The sequence below is a fragment of the Actinia tenebrosa genome, unplaced genomic scaffold, assembly GCF_029948245.1.
Source record: "Actinia tenebrosa isolate PJP-AT-01 unplaced genomic scaffold, QUT_ActTen_1.0 PGA_scaffold0__85_contigs__length_37466705, whole genome shotgun sequence".
Lineage (NCBI taxonomy): Eukaryota > Metazoa > Cnidaria > Anthozoa > Actiniaria > Actiniidae > Actinia > Actinia tenebrosa.
The window spans coordinates 18,010,641-18,031,289 of record NW_028292569.1 but is presented as its reverse complement, the minus strand read 5'-3'; the positions used below and the strand labels follow the sequence as shown (position 1 = coordinate 18,031,289).

The window sequence follows — 20,649 nt, the reverse complement described above, 5'->3', positions numbered from 1 at the left end:
ATCCACGAATCTGGATAGGTCACTCAGTGAAGCCTTAGAAGCAATAATGGAGTCGCTGTCTAACTACACGAAAGAAGGATCGGGTTGGACAGTAGAGGAGGTTGAAGGAATAGAGATAAGTATAGCCAGGTACGTACCCATACGAGGGGGGAGTTACGTACCGCTACCAACGTGGGTAGAAAGGAAGAAGGCTATTGTAAACGTGAAGAATGAAGACAATCGATGCTTTATGTGGGCAATCAGGTCTGCACTGTATCCAGCAGAGAAGGATCCCTGTAGGACAAGTAAGTATCCCACAGATGATTTAGAGTGGGATGGTGTGGAATTTCCCATGCAGTTGATAGACATCCCCATATTTGAGGAAATAAACGATCTAGCAATTAACGTTTACGGAGTCAGAGAGCAGACGATAGTACCGTTAGTTCTGTCAAAAAGTAAAGGAGAGCGCGTACATTTATTCTACCACGGCGGACACTACTCATGGGTTAAACACATTAGCAGACTATTCTACAGACATACTAAGCACAAAGGCAAAAAGTACTTCTGTGACTGCTGCTTGCTGTCATTTACATCCTTAAATACCCTAAAGAAACACGATGAGATCTGCCGCGGAGTCGAAGAAGTGGCGCAACGGATCCAGATGCCCACCAACAAAGAGCTTTCATACGCAGACCATCAAAAGCAGATGCAAGTGCCTTACGTGATATATGCAGACTTCGAAGCGTTGATAACTAAGGAAGAGCAGAAACGTGGCGCCACGAATAAGGTGGGATTACACGAGATTCTGCTCCTTTGGTTACATAGTAGTCAGATCAGATGGTAAGGCCAACCCTCCTGTGATTTACCGAGGTAAGAACGCAGCTAATGAGTTTCTAGAAGCATTGCGAGAAGAGGAGGAAGAGATAAGAGAACAATTAAGATGTCCAAAGAAGATGGAATTTACCAAAGAGAACCAGGAGGCTTTTAACAAGGCAAAAAAATGCTACATTTGCCAACATACGCTTCTTCAGTTTGGAAGACGAGCCAAGAAAGCGTGGGATGAAGATGGAAAGTATCTAGGAGAAGCTCATTTTAAATGCGGGAAGTATGCTAAGAAAGGTGAGAAGCCGGGAAAGCCCTCCACGCACTGCATTCACTGTCACAAAGCATTTGTTGAGGATTTCTATGTGGATAAGGTTAGGGATCACTGCCACATCACGGGTAAATACAGAGGAGCGGCTCATTGGAAATGCAATATAAACTTCAAAGTAAATCCAGACATGGAGATTCCGGTGTTCTTTCACAACCTCCGCGGTTACGACTCCCATTTGCTACTACAAGGAACAGACGGCTCCGACGTCAAATGCATACCCAACAACAAAGAGCGCTACATGTCCGTAACTGTGGGTAAGCTAAAGTTCTTAGATTCGCAGCAGTTTATGGCGGACTCCTTAGCAAACCTCGTAAAGTATAACACCAACTTTCCCATTTCCAGTCAATACGGCGCGGAAAGGAAAGGAGTCTACCCATACGAATACATGGATTCCTGGGATCGATTCAAAGAACCCCTACCACCCAAAGATCGCTTCTACAGCACCCTAAACGAGTCTGGTATAAAGGATGAGGAGTACCAGCATGCGTTGGACGTGTGGGAAAAGTACTCCTGTGAGAACATGGGTGACTACCACGACATCTACCTAAGGTCTGACGTAGTGCTGCTTGCAGATGTTTTCCAAAGCTTCAGAAAGATGGCTATGGAATATTACGGATTGGATCCCGCTAATTTCTACACGGCTCCTGGGCTCAGCTGGAGTGCTTTGTTAAAGAAAACAAATGCGCAGTTGGATCTCCTAACGGAGTACGACATGTATCGGTTTATGGAAGACGGTATTCGTGGCGGCGTATGCGGACCCAGCCGACGTTACGCCCGCGCAAACAACCCCTTAGTAGAGCACGACCCAGAGAAACCAACCACATACATTTACTACCTGGATGCGAATAACCTTTATGGTTGGGCAATGTCACAGTACCTACCTGTGAGAGACTTCGAATGGGATCCAGTGAAGCCGATAGACTTCTACATGCAGGTAGGAAAGGAGGAAGACAAGGGTTACGTCTTAGAAGTGGATCTGGAGTACCCAGAGCGCCTGCACGACGAACACAATGAGTTCCCCTTAGCACCAGAAGCGATAGAGATACCATTTAAGCAGCTAAGTCCGCTGCAAAAGCAAATGTGCCCTGGTTACAAACCGTACAGGAAACTAACTATGAACCTGATGGATAAGAAGAAGTATGTGGTACATTACCGCAACCTGCAGTTCTACGTGCGACACGGAATGCGCGTAGAGAAGATCCACAGAGTCCTAAAATTCACGCAGGAACCCTGGATGCGCCCCTACATTGACTTTAACACGCAAAAGCGTACCGCAGCGAAAAATGACTTCGAGAAAAATCTCTTCAAACTGATGAACAACAGCGTGTTCGGAAAGACAATGGAGAACATCCGCAAGCGCGTAAGCGTAAAAATAGTCAGCACCAAAGAGGAAGCAGAAGCATACGTGTCACAGCCAGGCTTCGTTAGATACGTAGAAATGCTGAACTTCTACGTGATTCACATGAAAAGGGCAAACCTCTTACTAAACAAGCCCGTTTACACAGGCTTTACGGTGCTGGATCTATCGAAGCTGCTTATGTACGAGTTCTACTACGATAAGCTTAAGCCAAAGTACGGAGACCGCTGTCGCCTCCTGTACACAGACACCGACTCCCTAATTCTAGAAGTGCAAACGGAAGACGTTTACAAAGACTGCCTCCCCGACATAGACGAGTACGACACCAGCGGTTACCCGAAGGAGCACTTCCTTTACTCTGCGAAGAATAAGAAGGTAATTGGGAAGATGAAAGACGAAATGTTAGGAAAACCCATAGTAGAGTACGTGGGTCTGAAACCAAAGATGTACAGCGTGCTAAAGTTAGACGGCGTAGAAAAGAAAGCTAAAGGCGTAAAAAAGTATGTGGTTAAGAAGGACATTACGCACGAGTCCTACCTCAACGTATTACGAACACGCAAGGAACAGCGGCATAAGATGAACAGCCTGCGCAGCTATGGTCATCAGATACATAACGTCACGCAGGAGAAGGTGTCACTGTCTGCATTTGACGGTAAGCGATGGATGTGTGATGACGGAGTGCATACGATAGCATTCGGACATCACACGATAAGCAGTTCTTCTTTGACGAACCCACGTGTGGGGCCATCGTGAAGATAATACAAGATGGGCTGACCCTTCTTAGCTATTACGCTTCGGATCTGGTAAGTTTCCAAAGACCAATTAGGATCCGTAGCTCTTTTGGATCCTCCTTCTAATTCACCCGGTCCGTAGAGATATCGTACCGCGACATTACCTAATCTCTTCTCCTGGGGGAAGACCGCCCTCGAACTTCTGACGTAGGACTTGTGTTCCACGTGTTTCTTTTTTATGGCATCTCTGGGTTTTATTCCCGTAGCCCTGGCCGCCTCGTTGTTCAAAGCCGCGACGACCTGGGGGAGCCTCTGAGTCCATTCCCTGTTGCGTTTGGATGGATCTTCCAGCTCTTTCCAATACTGGTACCCAAAGAGACGCTCGGCCAAGGTTTTATTAAATCTTTCGACGATGCTCTGACCTCTGTGGTACTCTGCTTTAGCTCTCCTAATCTTAGTGTCGTGGTCTTTCAGGGTCTTAGTAACCACGCCCATGAACTCTGTCCCCGCATCCACTTGCAGCAGCTTAGGCCATTTCAAGACGCGCTTATAAATCCTACCTAGGGCTTCTGCGACTTCCCCAGAATCCTTGCTGGTTATGGGTTCGGCGTCCTTGTATCTGCTTGCGATATCAACTACGGTCAAAGCGTATTTATAGGTCTTTCTTCTCACCTTATCGTGCGGCAAGAAAAGCAAATCCGCCTGATGAACTTCATTGGGGGTATTTACGGTGAAGCTGGGCCTGGGAATGTACTTAGGCACGGGAAGATAAACCTGCCAGAGGGTTTGTTTTTTCAACCAGTTCTTAGCCGTTTCGTCTGATACCCTGGCCGCGGTCGCGAGTTTCTTGATAGCTGACGCTCCTCTCCAATAGCCTTCCGGCCCATAGTAAATCCTTTTAAGTTTGTCCTCTACGCGACCCATTATATGAATTCCAAAACAAGATTGATCTTACGTCCGTTAAAATCCACCGTCTTTCCGTCCACTTTAATGGTAATGTTTATGCTTTCTACCAAATTAGATAAGTCATAGCTCAAAGAAATGGGAGTGTATTCTACTGGGTCAAATGGATTACCTTTGGGCAGAAACTTGGACATAAGAGAAGACTTTTCTCCATTGTTGTAACTATGGACCAAGTCGCAATAGACTTCATAAGAGGATGCGACTTTCCATTTCACATCATATGTACTGCCGCTATTTATCGTGGTACTAGTAAGGCCCAGGAGTTCTACCAATGAACTGTCCTTTAGATTGGCGCCCCCATTATTTTTCTTGAATTTCATTTCATGGGGTAATCCTGTGGTAAGAGTATATCCATGCTTTGCTAGCTCCTTAGCCAGTGTTATGGGGGTGTAATGGGAATCTGGTATTTTTGGTTTGGTGCCGGAAGTTCCGATGACAAAGCCATTAATTAAATTATACCAAGAATTGTACAAAGAGCAACTAACCAACCGAACCCTACAGGCTTTGATGGGAGGATTCAAATAAGTAGTAAAGTTATTCTTGTCGCTTTCCAAAAAGACGATCATTATATTAGATACGCCAAAGCCACGCCTCCGGCCAGCCCTGCGACTCCTACAAAGACCAATTCATTGTCTTTTCGTTTCTTAGAAGGCTGGTAGTAATTCTTGAACTGAGGCTTTTTCATTCTAAAGTCGGGGTGTGCTTGCGCATAAAGTTTGAAGGCGTAGTCTGTGTTTTCGAAGTTCTTATCCGCCTGCATTTTGTCTTGGTAGTTCTTGTCCAACCAATCCCTGTAAGCTTGTCTTTTTTCATTCCAAGCTGCAACGTCCCTTTGATATTTCTCCAGCGCTAAGTCGTGTCTCTTTCTTTCGGCGGCACCACTTTTGTCGCCTCTAACTAATCTATCCAAATATTGACCACCATAATTAGCCCCTGTAAATGCTAAAGCTGCAATGACTCCACCTGCGACTAAGCTAACCATTATACATTAGGCAGGTACTTTTCTTTCCGTAGGTAATCCTTTACCATGATAGCCCCGCCTACGGCAGCGGTCATCTTAGCAAAATTAGCGAAGCTCTTGCTTGGGTCTTCAGTAAAGTCTTCTTTGAGCACTTTCTTACCTACCCAACCAATACCCGCAACAATAGAAGTAATGATAGCTGCCTCTTCAACAGTTTTCAACAACGCGGTCGACATTATATTACAAAGCGAGAAGGAAAATCTAGGTCGCCGCGGGTGATAAATCTACTCCATTTCAGGGATCTTACTTTTTCTAACAGCCGGTTCCACAGGTGCGTGATATGTTGGCAGCACATGCACGGCCTCCCACTTTACTTTTGGCTTCGTTGCCCGCCATTGTAAGTAGAGGCTGCCTGCTGCTATAGCAACTCCTAACGCGCCAATGACGTACCCAGGATTAATAAAGGATTCCTCTTCTTTTTCTTCCGCCTTTTCTTCTTTTTTGGCTTTGTTCTTTTTATTCATCTCCGCGAGCTTCTTACCGGCAGCGACTCTGCCTGGAGATTTAACCTTGGTAATCTTGGTATCTTCTACGGGTGGTTGTTCTTCGGTGCCACTCATCTTATATTAAGGGACTTGAAGGACTTGACAACGACTTGACAACGACTTGACAATGACTTGACAACGACTTGACTAAGTACTTGAGGTGACTTGACTAAGTACTTACGAATGACTTAACTAGGTACTTGAGGCGACTTGATCAGGTACCTCAGTAAGTGCTGCCTGGAAGACCTTTTCGACTTCTCTATCCTTCTTGAAGTCCTTCCAAGATGTTCCGAAGGAACCTAGTACCTCCTTCAAGTCGACATGCTGAGCTACGTGAAGTGCCGCAGAGGCGACTGCCATTAACTTACCGCACTTCAAAGACAACCAGCCGCAGGTTATCTTAAGTTCTTGGGATATGACATAGTCATCTCTTATGTCCTTCCGCAGCTGCTCCACGTCGTCTATAGGCAGCGCAAGTCCAAGCAATTTAGTGGCAAGTCGGATAGCGGAGTCTGCTACGGCGTCCGTGGTCTTACTTGCGAGGGCAGCCTCGTACCTCTTATGGAACTTTTTGACTTCCTCTTCCGACAGCTTATTAACCTGCTCATGGGTAAGTTCCTTGCCTATCATTTCTTTGCACTTCCCAGATGACACAAGGATGTTAAGTTGTTCCTTGAGGTTACTTTCATCTAACTGTGTGGGGACTTCATCTATGAGCTGCTCAATGTCCATATATGTTAACGTCATACGGAAACCTCAAAGAGAAGATCATTTTGGAATGTTGGTGCGTTTTTAAATGCCGCATGTATTCGTGCAGCTGTTCCTTGGATATCTCACCGCCGTAGTCGCTTAAAATGGTTTCCAGGTCAGACTTACTGGGTGTATAAAATACTACGAGAGAGCCTATGTTTTCCCTAAAGGGTTTAGAGACACTGGTAAGCTGCTGGGAAAGCAACCAAACGCTAATATTGTCGTGTCTGCCGCTGAAAGCGAGCTTCACTAATTCGGAGGTGCGCTTTTTTACGTCGTCCCCGCAGGCAATGTCATCCAGTATGAGTAAAGTCTGTGTATCTTTAGGGAATTGCTTATGCCAGAACTTCAAATGGCTGGATAACTCGTTAGGGTCTAAAATATCTACAAAGAAGTCGTCATCTTTCACTCCTATACCCGTCCAGGTGCGGTTATTCACGTAGGTGGGACAAAGCAGCACTATGTAGTCAAAGCGGTATCTAAAGGGTCCTAATAGCTGCTCTACCACGAACTGGGTCTTTCCGCAGCCGGTGGGTCCTACTATCAGAGCATTGCAGGGAATATGATTCGGATCCATTATATATACAATGGACCCAGTGGACGCAGTAAGAAGGATTGCCGCCGACGCAAAGGATAAAAGAGACACCATAGAAATGCAAAGGGAAGAGATAGACCGGTTAAAAGAGCGCGTACAGGAATTGTACGATGAAATGTGTGGTCTGAAGCGTGCAGAACGGTTTGGCGCGCTTTTGACAATGGCGGGCTGGGCTAAGGAGTCCATTAAGGACTTCATTCGATATCCCCCATAGATATATGGACTGCATTACGTGCGAACTACCTGCTGACTGCATCATCGTTACCCCTCCGACGCCTCGTAAGAAATACAGCTGCTGTCACTGTAATAAGGTATTCTCTGAAGAAGACTTCGTTGGACATTGGTGTCCCGCGGATACTAAAGCACAAAGGACTTTAGACGACGTTCGAGAAGAGTAAGAGGTCGCAAAGAAGATCTTACTAAGCCCCAGCAAGAGGAATTAGCATAGGTCTTTCTTTTTTATTGTTATTTTGTTAAATGCTGCAAAGAGGTCTCAAGTAAGGGTCTATTTTTTATTGTTATTTTGTTAAGCCCCCCATTAAAAGATGAGGTATCATTCTTTCTCATCGTTGAAACCAGCAAAAAGATAATCATGTTAACCATTCTTCGATCGTGATGATTTAACAAAATAACAATAAAAAATAGACCCTTACTTGAGACCTCTTTGCAGCATTTAACAAAATAACAATAAAAAATAGACCCTTACTTGAGACCTCTTTGCAGCATTTAACAAAATAACAATAAAAAATAAGGTGTATATAATGGAGTGCATGCGATGTAATAAATCTTTCAGCAGTAAGCAGCGACTGCAATACCATCTTTCCAAGAAAGTCTGTCAGAAGACGATCAGCACTGTTTGCGGCGACTGCGGTAAGGAATTGTCCACCATACAGGCCCTACGATATCACCGCGAGCATAGAGTCTGCCTTAAAGGTCATTGCCGCCGATGCGATGAACCTCTCTTTGAAGAGAACTGGCATAAATACCGCTGCCGACGTTACCACCTCGAAGAAGTCGTCTGTGAAACCCACGGCGATTTAGCAGAGCGATGTTGCCCCCTTGAAACCAGCCGGGCTTTAGTGCAGCGTAAGAAAGAAATAGACCAAGATTTTGTCTGCTTTGACGACTATGAAGGCGTAAGATGGGAGAACCGAGAACACTGGGACGGCATCTGTGACAAATGTGGCTGTCAACGTAGCGAACAACATATTTGGTGTTGCCTGTACGAAGGTCCCAAGCCTTTAGACCATTACCTTGCAATACGAAAAGAATGGTCTAATATATGATGTTACCTTACGTCGCAGCGTTCGCAGGAGGAGCCTTGATTACGATATCGATTGATTTCATGTCGGAAAAAATGAGGTCCGACGTAGCAGACCAATACCTAGAAGCCCATGAGGATGACTAATCACACAATGGATTAGCCTCCGCCTTTCTTTCAACGTCGAACTTCCATCGGCCGTTGACTTTACCATAGCTACGTATGTGAGTGTACTCTTCGCCTTGCAGTACGTACCGTACGCAGTCAGGAGCCCATAAACTGTACTCTTGGCTGCCGTCTAAGAGGACCAACCTTAAACGGTTAATGTCCTCGAAGACGACGTAATTTTTTATTTTGTATGAAATGCCTTGTATTAATTCGCGCCAGTAAGTTTGTTCAACTATCATTATATTTATGAAATATCTTTCGGTGCGTTTGTAGCGTCTCCTGTGACTTGAAAGCCTTAACGCAGCCAGGACAAGGTATGCGAATGCCGTCGACGTAACGGTCGATTTCCCTGCAGATCAGATCGTAATCGTTGCAAACCATCGTAAGATAACCATTCATTTCATATTGCGTCAATACCGCTTTTTGTTTGTCGGACAATACGCCGTTACCCTTTGGCGTCTTCAGTTCCAGGCATAACCCATTGTATTTTTTATGGGAGTTAAGAATTAGGATGTCGGGTTGACCTGCCTGGTAGCCCTTTTGCCAGCACTTTATCCTTTTACTGGTGGTATCTTGCAATTCCCCGAGTCCAGGTGCTAATATCAGCGTAGGGTGAAACCGGCGTATCTTATCGATGACCTTCTTATGTAAGTCGAACTCATCCTCGATCTTGAAGGTCAACTTATTTGGACCATCCAACGAGTATTTCCCCTTCTTCCTTAACGTAGGTAGAACGTCTTCGAAGACCCAATCTTGGAACGACTCTGCCGTTGGCAGTTTGGAGCTGAATATCAATTGATACAAACCAGACTCCGTCACATACAGGGATTGCGGGTGCGAACCAGAAGGGAGGCGATTCACCTCCAACTCGTTAAGTCTCTTCTTATGCTTGTCCCGCACGTGGGCTTTAATAGCATCTTTGGTGTCTGCATAACCTAATGCCTTTGCTACCTCCTTTGCTTTAAAGTACAGCTCATCGCCTTGCACTATGCATTGCAGTTTAGTTTCGTTGTTTTCGAATACGCGGAGCATCGTATATATACCATATTTTTTACGAAAAACGAATTAAGGTAATTTGTTTGATTTGCAGCCAGTACGTCTTTTTCATTTCGACTGCTCCTTTGGTAAAATACAGCTTAACGTAATGGTCTCCGGGAAATTCTATGGTTGCCCATTGTTCTTGTTCAAAGGGAAAAAAGTGCTGCATATGTCGCTTTATGTCGCGCAGCCACACCTTAACATGACAAAAATCGAAATCCGTCGTGGGTTGACTTACCGCTGTGGTTTGACTTTGACTAAGGATGTTCGTTACTGGTGTCGTTAGCACGGAAATGTGTGGTATGGACACCGTAACAATAGTTGTTTCTAGCTTGTTTACGTGGGGATTGGAAACTTCCATTATACTTTAGTAGGCAACGCTCTTTAGCTGATTCATTTCTACGCTCAACTGGGCGTCAGACACCACGAAGATGTATGCGTTGATCTTGTCTGAGTCGCCTGCGCTAGCGTTTAAGTCACGCTTGATTTCCAGGGTAATACCGTCCTGGGTATTTACCAGACGCAATCCCTGCCCATGTAAATCCTCGTCGTTGGTGGTTCGCATGTCAATCCACAGTGCATACTTATTGGTAAAGAACTCACCGGGTGCAACTTGATCCCCAAACTTTCTTTTTATTTCCCTGTAGATGTCTGAGGGCTTCATTCCCTGCGAATACACCTTATTTGGAACTCCATTGATGCTAATCCCGACGTTGGTGATGCCGGGGTTATGAAAGGCTTCAGAGTCGCGCTTACCGGCTTCATAAGGCTTAATAAATACCAACATCAGCCCCGTAAGACTACGACGTGGTAAATTAATGCTCTGAGTAATTACCGCGTCTGTCTTATCCAGGAAACTAAAGGTTTTGTACATTACCGCGTGGTCGTACAAGAAAGCCTTTCCAGCACTGTATTCCATGCCAGCGCTACGTGCTAGATCTTCGGAGTGTATGGTTTCATACTGCAATTCCAGGTTGGTAATGGCGTATGGATGAATACTTCCCGACAACGCAGTGCTTAACCCGCCAATGATGTTAGTCATGTTGGCTAAGGTCACTTCAAACTGCAACTCACTCAACTGTCTAGGATAATAAACCCCGTGGCTGGTAATAGCCTCAAAGTCCAATGGTATTACGTATTTAGTACCATAGGCTGTCTTAATGGCCTTTGCATCTGCCACTGCGGTTTCTCCGCTGCTGTCAGTAGGTTGTGTCTTGGTGGGGGTCCTAATCTTACGTAAGATTGTGCTACCAATACCCTGCTCTATCTTTTGTGCCCTTTCGAATGCAGTCAACCACAGATCTTTGTAAGTGGTGTAAAGGTCATAGTTGTTTAAGTCTAAGAGGGATTCCCCGGCAAACTTTACGCGCATCTTAGAAACAATGTTGCGACCAAGGTTGTTAACGATAATCCTTTCATCTGCGACGGTAGGTTGCACCGTCAAATCAAACCTTAAAGCTAAGGTGCTAGGAACTAAGACTAGGTTATCTGTTAGTCGAGGCACACCTACGTACAGCGTTTCTCCAGGTCTAGCGCTGCTGGGGGTAAAGGTGACTCGGTGAAAGGTGCGTTCTGCTTTCAGTCCGCCAACCTGCTTAGGTAATATGTTGGGGTTTAACTTTGAGCTTATCATATATAATGGAAGTAAAAGGAACAGACCCCGACTTCGATCCCACCACTGAGGAAGGTCAGGCTGACATTAACGACGAAGAATACGACGAATGGACTAAAGGCGCGGAAACCGACCCCCTAATCTACAACATGGCTCTAGAAAACACGTACGGTAGTAGGTGGAAAAGCTTCAAGGCAGCCTTGAATCGCATGTGGCAATCAAAAAACCACGGCAGCCCCGTCCCTGAGTACTTGGAGCTTCAAAACATAGAGCAGCCTCAGGCCGCAGCGCGGGAAACCGTAGAGTGGACAACGCAAGAGCTAACGCAGCGCTATGTCCACTTTGACGCCGACGACGTAAGGCTCACGGAAAAAGGAAACAAAGTCCTCATAAGCGTCCAAGACTTGAGATTTCCTGACAAAGACCGCTGGACGAAACCGCAACCCCTTTTCGACGACAATGGTGAAGTTAGGGGTGACGTGGCAAGATTAAAAGGCTTCCAGCGTGCCACTAGAAGCATGTTAGAAAGGTTGGCAGCCTTGAATGAAAGGGTCGCACTAGAAAAACACGCCGAGGAACTACAAGAAACGTTGAAGGAAAAGGAAGCAAATTACGAAAGACAAATACGGCGGCTAACCGATGCTCACAAGAAAGAAATCGAGGGCAAGAACGAAGTCATACTGCAACTCAGGCGAGAAGCTGAAACGGCTTTAGACGAAAGAGACCGAGCCCGACACGCCTTCAATCTTGCTCTAAAAGACCTAGACATGAGCAAGGAAGAAGCTAAAAACTTACGTATCACCATAGCAGGCTCTTTAGAGGAACGGCGACAGTTGGTTGCCGAAAATAACACTAAAGAAGAGCAAATCCGGCAAATGAGACAGACCATCGAAGACCTGAAGGGGCAAATAGAGCGGCAGCAGGAAATAATTAATGACCAAACTCGTCCCGAAGAGGAAAGGGAGGCAGCACAAAGGGAATTAGAAGCCCTTCAGGAAAGAGTCGCGGAATTACAGGCGCAAAAGGACAACCTGGAAAAGGAGCTGGGGCTTACCACCAAGGAAAAGGTAAAAAGAGCTCTGGTGAAGTATGGTATTCCGCTGGCATTTGCGGTTGCTATTTCGAGCGTAGTAGGAGTCATCCTATCCACGCTTAAGGCTACGGGCGCGGGCGTAAAGAAATTAGGCAGTGGGCTGACGGACTTGGGAAAAAAGATGGCAGCCGGTCTTCCTGGGCTGCTGGGTAGCGTTCTTGGCCTGGCGCTTAGGGCCGGCGGCGAACTGTTAAAGTTCGTGGGGAATAACATTTGGATCTTGGTCGTAGCTATTGGAGTGGTACTCCTGAAGAAGATGAAGGGTTAATCTTATCCTTGTATGTTATGTCGGGCTTATCGTCGTCGGGCGCCCGAGGCGTCCTCGACTGGGGATAAGTAAAGATAGTATTCGCGCCGCCTTGATAATGCGGAACTAGCGGCAGCACGCTCATGGTGCTAATGGGCTTATGATTCCAAGTGGCATCCGTCGAAGGGGCATCAGTCGGGGCGGCATTTATCCGAACGCGACCCAGCTTCCCGGCATCGGCGCCCGACGTAATCTTATCACTGGGGCGAATCTGTAACTTCGCATATTGACAATTAGCTATCATGTGAAAAGTTACGGGCGTCAAATCTTCTGGGGTACTTCCGTTGGCCTCAAATGAGAAATGAACTGGGTTCCTATTGTTGTCTTTTTTTCTGTAAGGCTGTACTGGTCGGTTACTCTCATCAACGATCCTAAACCCAACATTACACGACCACCCCGTCGAAGTACTAATAGTACACATGATTAATCCCAGGCCTCCAACCTTTACCCACAGCCCGGTATCAAACCATTTATCATTCACGTAGTCCTTCTCCTCCAAGTAATGAAGGAACCAATCTTCCTTCGCATGTGGATTCATATACTTCAGCAAACATAGTTTGCTTCTAGAGACTAAGCACCGTAAGAGTGCTGATGCTCTTGTGATTATAAACGTAATCTCTTTGATCCTCTATGCTATTTACCGTGACCTTTCCCGTATCGTCTACGCGTATTTGCAGCTTTACCTTCCCGTGGCAATCGGCAACCATGTGTAAAGTCCAAACGGAATGATTTTCAAGGCTGCTGGGGTTGGGCTCTACGGAAAAATGCGCAGGCACCCTGTTGTTTGTCTTACTTCTCATAGGCTGCAGTACGCCATTGTCATCGCAGAACCTAAAGCCCACGTTGGCATGGCTGCTCGTGCCAATGCAAATACTACAAAGGATCAATTTCTTTCCTGAGTAATTCAAATTCACGGACATGCCCGTGACATCAACCCAAGATGCTTGGGTGTATTTTTTCTCGCCTGTGTAAGTCGTATAAACACAATCTACTCCAGTTACGTAGGGGTTATTCATCGCCATATATAATAGCTCAGACCAATGCTTGCAGCTGCTAAGCCGGCTTTTAGTAAGTCATGGTCATATTCCTCACGTATCGCAGGCAGGACCTTCTTCGATGGTTTCTTAACTACGGGTAGCTTCATTTCGTGTGACTTTTTTGGCTTCTCTACGAAGTGAGGAATGTTCCTAAGAGTGTCAGAGTTCACGTCGTTCACCCCAAACTTCATATCCTTAGTAGCTCGTTGAAGTTTGTTGTTGTATCCTACTACAGAACCAGTATTTATAGATAAATTACTAGGCATTAACCAACAACCCGGGGCTACTGCATAGTCCAACCTCGCCTTAGAATTTTGTATGGCTAGTTGGTAACGCTGTACGCCCTTGCTAATGTCACCCTCCAAGATTGAACTTTCGAATAGAATCAAAGCTTCGGCTCGCGTTTCTTCTGCGGCGCCAGTATTTCCGATTATGCTGGATCGGGTGTTTACCTGAGCTCCAAGGATAGAATACACGTAAGCTTCTATGCTGCGGTTTAAACGGGCAAGGCCGGCTCTAGTTAGTCCTTTACCTTCTGGGGGTATAAAGTTAAGATATTGCTTCGTTTGCTCGTCGTTGGTAATCTTAATAATCAGTGGATTAGCCCCTGCATACTTACCGCCCTCGTCTTTGAACAAAGGTCCGTCTCTAACTTCCTTAGTGGTCTTAGCGTTTGGTTCAAAGAAGGTGCTACTGTCGTGAGTTTCTTTGTGATACCCAGTGTTCCATCGTAGATTCAACGCATGAACTTCCTTATCACTTAGCACATGCCCACCAATCCCCCAATAAGCCCAAATATGTCCCAAACCATTGTTAGCACCGGTAGTGCATCTAAAATCCTTCCCTACAACACCGAACTCCTTACAAAGCCTGTTATAGGCTGGAACGTCGTATTTGTTATCTCTAGGATAAAACGCAGCATCTCCCGGTAATGCAGTAACGCCCATCTCATGTAGTATTCTCCTAACCGTGAAGTGAAAATGAAACATAAATATTGAATTCTTCATCAAGCTTGCGCTTACACCACAGCCGCTAGTGGCACACCAAACTGCAAAGTTTAGTTGCTGCGGCCAATAACGCATGTTAGGACCACTTAACCATTCATGAGATTCCTTAGCGGTGGTATGAACAATGGGTACGTTTTTGAAGATATCTCGCACCTTTAACGGAAAGGAATGCTTGTTAGAGATCCGCATGTTCAGCGTTAGGTCCAAGCTTGGGTGTTTATCAAATGAAACTGCGGGTATCGGATAAGTACTGGTACCCAGCAATAATTCCTTTGACCAACCTTGCACGGGCTTTGGATGTGTTGGTGTGGGTTTAACATAACCAGAATTCTTCAGTTGATTGTCTATCTGATCGACCAGCGTAGGTTTCAAATCCTCGTTGCTGTACATCCTAGAGCCGTTATAGTAAATACCATCGGGTCTTCTTTCGAACTTACTGGGGTCTGCATGTGGAAACATCTTCCTAAATGCTCTCCAATTCCAGTAATCCCGGTTGTCGTGATGTGGCTGCTCCTCAATATCATTCCCAAAAGCGTCGTACATTAGTATATATAATGGATGTTATACCATCAGCACCTAAGTTGTACCCAGATGTTCCCTATACTACACCTAATGAACTAAACGCCGAAAACTTTCGTCTGAATAAAGCGAACTTAATCTTAGCTTACTTGGAAGGGCAGGCAAAACACTACGAAAAAGTCCGAAAAAAGTATGCTAGAGCCCGAAGCATATTACATAAAATCGCGATAACTTCCGGCTCCATGTCCGTGGCGTTAACAGGCACCGGCGTTGCCACCTCACTTACCGGGCCTGGAATAGTCGTTGGCGTTCCTTTGGCCAGCGTTGGAGCCGTCTGCGGCATTGTTTCCGCTGTTACGACAGGCATTATGAAACAGTTGTCAAGCAAAATATCAAAACACGACACGACAATAGCTCTGTCAAGGGCTAAAGTAAATACGATCACTGACCTTGTCTCAAAGGCTTTGCGTGACAGAAAGATAGACGACGTAGAATTCTCGCTTATCTTAGCCGAAGAGGAAAAGTACGAGAAATTAAAGTCGGACATGAGGAATAAAAAAACAGTCGTAAAAGATCTTTCCGAGGAATCTCGCAAAAAGATCTACCAGGAGGCAAAAGAAGAGCTTCAAAGAAAGCTTGCTCAGTAAACATCTGCTTTGAAAAGAGCGTGACGGGATTTCGTTTACATATCGAACGACAGTCTGGAAATTACGCGTAATCTTATGCCATAAGATTTATACCATAATACACGGCATGACCTTATTTAGTAAATTATTACTCGTAATATAAATTATTTAGCGAATTATTACGCGTAATATAAATTATTTGCATGACCTTATTTGGCGAATTATTACGCGTAATTTCTCATCTTATGTCATAAGATTCACTATCTTCTTGGAATCCATCCTAAGAGGGGGTGGTTGGGGTCAATTTCGTGAAATATTTCGTAGATTACGTCAGGGTAATAAGGAATATCCTTATCCAGCCGACAAAACATCCACTCGGCTTTTGTCATATCAGAAACCTCGGGAATAGACTTACCGGTAATTTCAGACAAAAGATAGGGAATAGCTTTGTAATATTTCCCTAGTTTTAATTTTTTCAGCGTTTTCCGTAGACTTTGTGGGGTTGGCTCTTCTAAGTGGTCTATGATTTTCTTCTTTACTTGCTCGTCAAGATATACCGGTCGATAACCTTGGATATGACTCATCCAGTCCCTGAAGTATTTTATTCTTTTGTATGGCGTCTTCTTACGACCTCCGTTGGAATAATATTGCTCTTTGGTAGCACAAGGCACGGCATTACGAATATTCTTACCGCACTCGTAACACTGTGCTGACGTGTCGTCTTCTATTTGCATTTTCTTACCACAACAAATATACTTATTTGGTTTAGTAGACACAAACTTGGGTTTCAAGCACTTTACACAGAAATCATAAACAAACTCTTTACATTCTTCGCACTCCATATATAGACTAACATATTTGCGCTGTTGCCCCCAACCACACTTGGAGTGGGGATTGTCCGTAGGTGGATTTTTGACACGGGTCTTGCCCGTGTTGAGATTGCGCTGGAACCCCCATTCCCTATACTACTTGCTAATAAGTGTGATGTCATTATAGGCAAGATTAAATATACAAAACTTTTCTAGGGCAGCAAAATATTCTGTATATAACATCATTGTCTTACTCATGGTTTATAGAAAACTACTAACAATTTTTTTTTTTCATAGTAATCAATGTTGCAATTTAAAAACGATGAGAAGCAAACTCAAATTCCTATAATGACATCACTCTCGTTAACATATTGGAAGTATAAACCTTGAAATCTTCAAGATGCATCACTCAAATCATATGAAAATCTTTTACCACTCAAATATCCACTCCCTGTAAAATCAATACTGAAAATATTTAGTGAGGAGGTGTAGGCACTTTAATTAAAAAACAAATTAATTCGATTTAAAATTTGCTATTTCAAGAAGAACAAGTGTAACTTAGTACTCCGAGTGATCAGTCTCTGGAGTTGGGTACCCTGTGTCCTCACCTTGTTAATGTTATTGGAAAACGATGGCTTGTTCTTATAATTTGAGTTTATATCCCTGATATACGATTTGCCCGATCCTTTGATTGAATCAAATTTCTCTGCGATCTGAGCTGCTAGTCTTGCCTTGGCTTCGCTGTGGAGTAGTAGCTCCTTACTAGACGAAGAAAGATACAGAAAACAGAAGAAAAAATAAACTCTAGGGTGATCAACGATCATTTATTTATTTATTTGTTTATTCATGGACTCAGTCAGCCACCCCCCCCATCCCGACTTGTAGGAAGGTTGAAAGTTAGCGTTTGGAAAAAGAAAGAACCAACGTGGGTCTCAGTTGATAAAATGTATTCAGAAAATATATTGTATTCTATTGTCGTTCTATCTATTTCATTAGGTGTGTTTCATCGTATTTTTGTGAATACATAACATATATTACTTGCTACTTAGCTGATCCCTTGCAAGAGCACAGCACAACACGTGCAGAGCATGGGAAACATGGCGCGATACCTTACTTACCTGTACATGAAGTTATTTGATTGTAATCGCTCCCATTTTGCTACATTACCATCATCACCACCACTGAAGATCAAGATAGGGACTTTACGTGCTGAAGAAAGGAAATAAACTGAATGAGTCAATCGTTTAATCATTCATTCATTCCTTTCATTTTCTTCTCATTTTTTCTTTTTCTTTCTTTCTATCATCCTTCCTTCCCTTTGTTCGTGCGTTCGAACATTCGTTCGTTCGATCATACAAGTACTTACTTCCTACCTTTCTTCCTTCCTTCCTTCCCTCCCTCCCTCCTTCATTCGTTAGTTTGTTCGTTTGTTCGTTCAATCAATCAATTATACAAGTACTTACTGTATACTAGTGTGTCCACGGGACACTTGTTCTTGAGCGTGGTTAAACAACCAGATGAGTTGTACTTCCAGAAAATCAAGTTACGCCTACTATTTGTTCCTGATAAAAGAGGGGAAAAATCAGTTTTTTATTTGTCTGTCCTCTTATTGACGATAAGTTGCGTCATCGATTTTAGTAATCAAAACAACCAATGGAAAGAGCTCGTGCTCGCTGACGTCAGCTTATTCATCTGTCTCTTATTAAAAAAATAGCCAATCAACGCGTGAGAAATGAGATCTGAGTATGATCAACGAACAACGTTTGTACCCAAGCTAGAGCAGAAAGCGCCGCATGTTCAATCTCTTAAAAAAAACCCGAGTAAATGTTACAGCATGTCAATGAATACCTACCAATCACGTGACCCAGATCTGGTAAATAATGGAGAGAGACCAGTGGATACCTGGGGAAATTGAATTATTCTAACGTTTATATCGGACCTCTCTCCAAACTAGGCCTTTGATTTCAATTCCTGACCACTCGGCCTTACAAGTATTAGTTTAATAGTTGGTTACTTCTACTGATTCGCTGGTTTTTCTCCGATTTCTCTAGTTTTACATACTCTCTCCACAAATCCTAACACGCTAAATTTCAATTTATTTTCAAAGTTAACCGTGCACTGACTTAGATCAGCCCAGAGGTTGTTTTATGTTTCAATATGTGAGTTAGCCATGCCCTGACTTAGATCAGCCCAGAGGTTGTTTCAGGGTTCGATCTGTGAGTTAGCCATGCCCTGACTTAGATCAGCCCAGAGGTTATTTCAGGGTTGTATCTGTGAGTTAGCCATGCCCTGACTTAGATCAGCCCAGAGGTTGTTTTATGTTTCAATATGTGAGTTAGCCATGCCCTGACTTAGATCAGCCCAGAGGTTGTTTCAGGGTTCGATCTGTGAGTTAGCCATGCCCTGACTTAGATCAGCCCAGAGGTTATTTCAGGGTTGTATCTGTGAGTTAGCCATGCCCTGACTTAGATCAGCCAAGAGGTTGTTTCCCGGCTCAATCTGGTTACCTTTGCCCTGACTTTGACAACATTTTTAAGGTGAAGGTATTGGTATTTGTGAATTCGCAAAATAAACCAATAACAAAAAAATTGAATTTGACTTCCTGTTTCTAACTAACTTTCTCTTTAAAAAAAGTCATCTTTTGACTCCAGCCTTGATTTCTTAGATTTCTTGAAAATATTTTCTCACGTGCACTGCTTCTAGTGTGAATTTCAAGTGTTTCGCATTTTGTAACTTACCCATTGCTTTCCTCGTTTTGAAATGTACCAATAAAATCTGACACCTAAGAAGGGAGTATTCTAATTATTAATATCAATCCATTATCCGTCTCGCCCTTTCTCCCTCCTCCCTCCCATCAGGTTCAATTCCTGATCTCCAGACGTAAGTAGAGTTTGTTTAGTGTTTCCTCCAACTAAATTTATTTTGTCCCTCCATGAAACTCAACATGCAAGCTGTGTATAGGTTGTTTCAGGGTATCTAAAATAGCGATATTAGTTTGGTTTACGATAGCCCTTATAAAGGAAAGGTAACCTACATTATCACCAGACTTAGGGTCGTACATAGCAGCCTCTGCTGACCCCCCTGCGATCCAGATAGTCTTGATGGGACGAACATAACAGACATCAGTCACGGCAGAACTGGCAAGAAAAATAATGCATTAATTATAATCATAGCATTGAATTGGATGAAGGTGATGATGATGATGATGGAGGTGGTGGTGGTGATGATGATGGTATCAGTGATGCTAAAATGATGCAATGACAATATTGATGATGGTTATTGTGTATTTATGATAGTGATGGTGATGATGGTGCTGAAGATGACAGTTGTGAAGATTATGATGGTGATGGTGATGATGCTGATGATGATTAATGATTGATAATGGTGGGGGTAATGATGTTGATGATTTCAACAACATTTATGACTACATGTATAAGACGATGGTGATTACATAATGATGCTGATGATAATGTTTATTATGGTGTATATATTTAAGATGACAAAGATTATAATTATATTTCAAACTGAGACCCTTGGAAGTGCTATTTCCAGTGTTTTGACGGGAATTTACAACACATTCATTGCATTGGATATTGATATTTAAACAGCAAACTGAAGTAATTCAAAATATGTTGGCAAAAATATTGGGGTAGCTATAGCCCCCCAGCCCACCCCCCTCTGTGGTCCTTGATAATGCTAATTAATTGAATATAATGATTACCTAAAGCCATCATATTTATGCATAACCTGACCATCTTATTGTGGTAGCTATAGCCCCCCAGCCCACCCCCCTCTGTGGTCCTTGATAACGCTAATTAATTGAATATAATGATTACCTAAACCCATCAAATTTATGCATAACCTGACCATCTTGTGACCAAACTTTAACACTCTTGTCAAAACTGCCTGTTAAAATCCTTGAAGGTAATCAAACAAGAAACAAATCAGCAAATGATGCATTGAATTCCACGTTTTCATTCAAATCTTAAATTCTAATCTGATATACAATGTATCATTACAATGTATAATTATACAGCTTCTCATTAATCCCATATAGGTAACTGTCCAATTATTTTCTTAATTGGTCAGGTCTTGCTGATATGGGATTAATTAGGCAGCTATATAATTAATAGGTAAT

At 43.7% G+C, this 20,649-nt stretch overlaps 1 protein-coding gene across 1 annotated transcript in view; it reads right to left on the bottom strand.

The window, feature by feature from the left end:
* LOC116304102 (uncharacterized) overlaps positions 1–20,649 on the bottom strand; it is a 33,084-nt gene that overhangs the window by 7,803 nt on the left and 4,632 nt on the right. The window contains exons 9-15 of the mRNA XM_089034215.1: positions 20,348–20,428; positions 19,546–19,648; positions 19,250–19,293; positions 18,364–18,413; positions 17,975–18,073; positions 17,630–17,720; positions 17,120–17,273 (exon numbers count right to left, since the gene is read on the bottom strand). Of these exons, the coding sequence (XP_088890341.1) occupies positions 17,120–17,273; positions 17,630–17,720; positions 17,975–18,073; positions 18,364–18,413; positions 19,250–19,293; positions 19,546–19,648; positions 20,348–20,428 (622 nt within the window). The remainder of the gene's footprint in view (positions 1–17,119; positions 17,274–17,629; positions 17,721–17,974; positions 18,074–18,363; positions 18,414–19,249; positions 19,294–19,545; positions 19,649–20,347; positions 20,429–20,649) is intronic.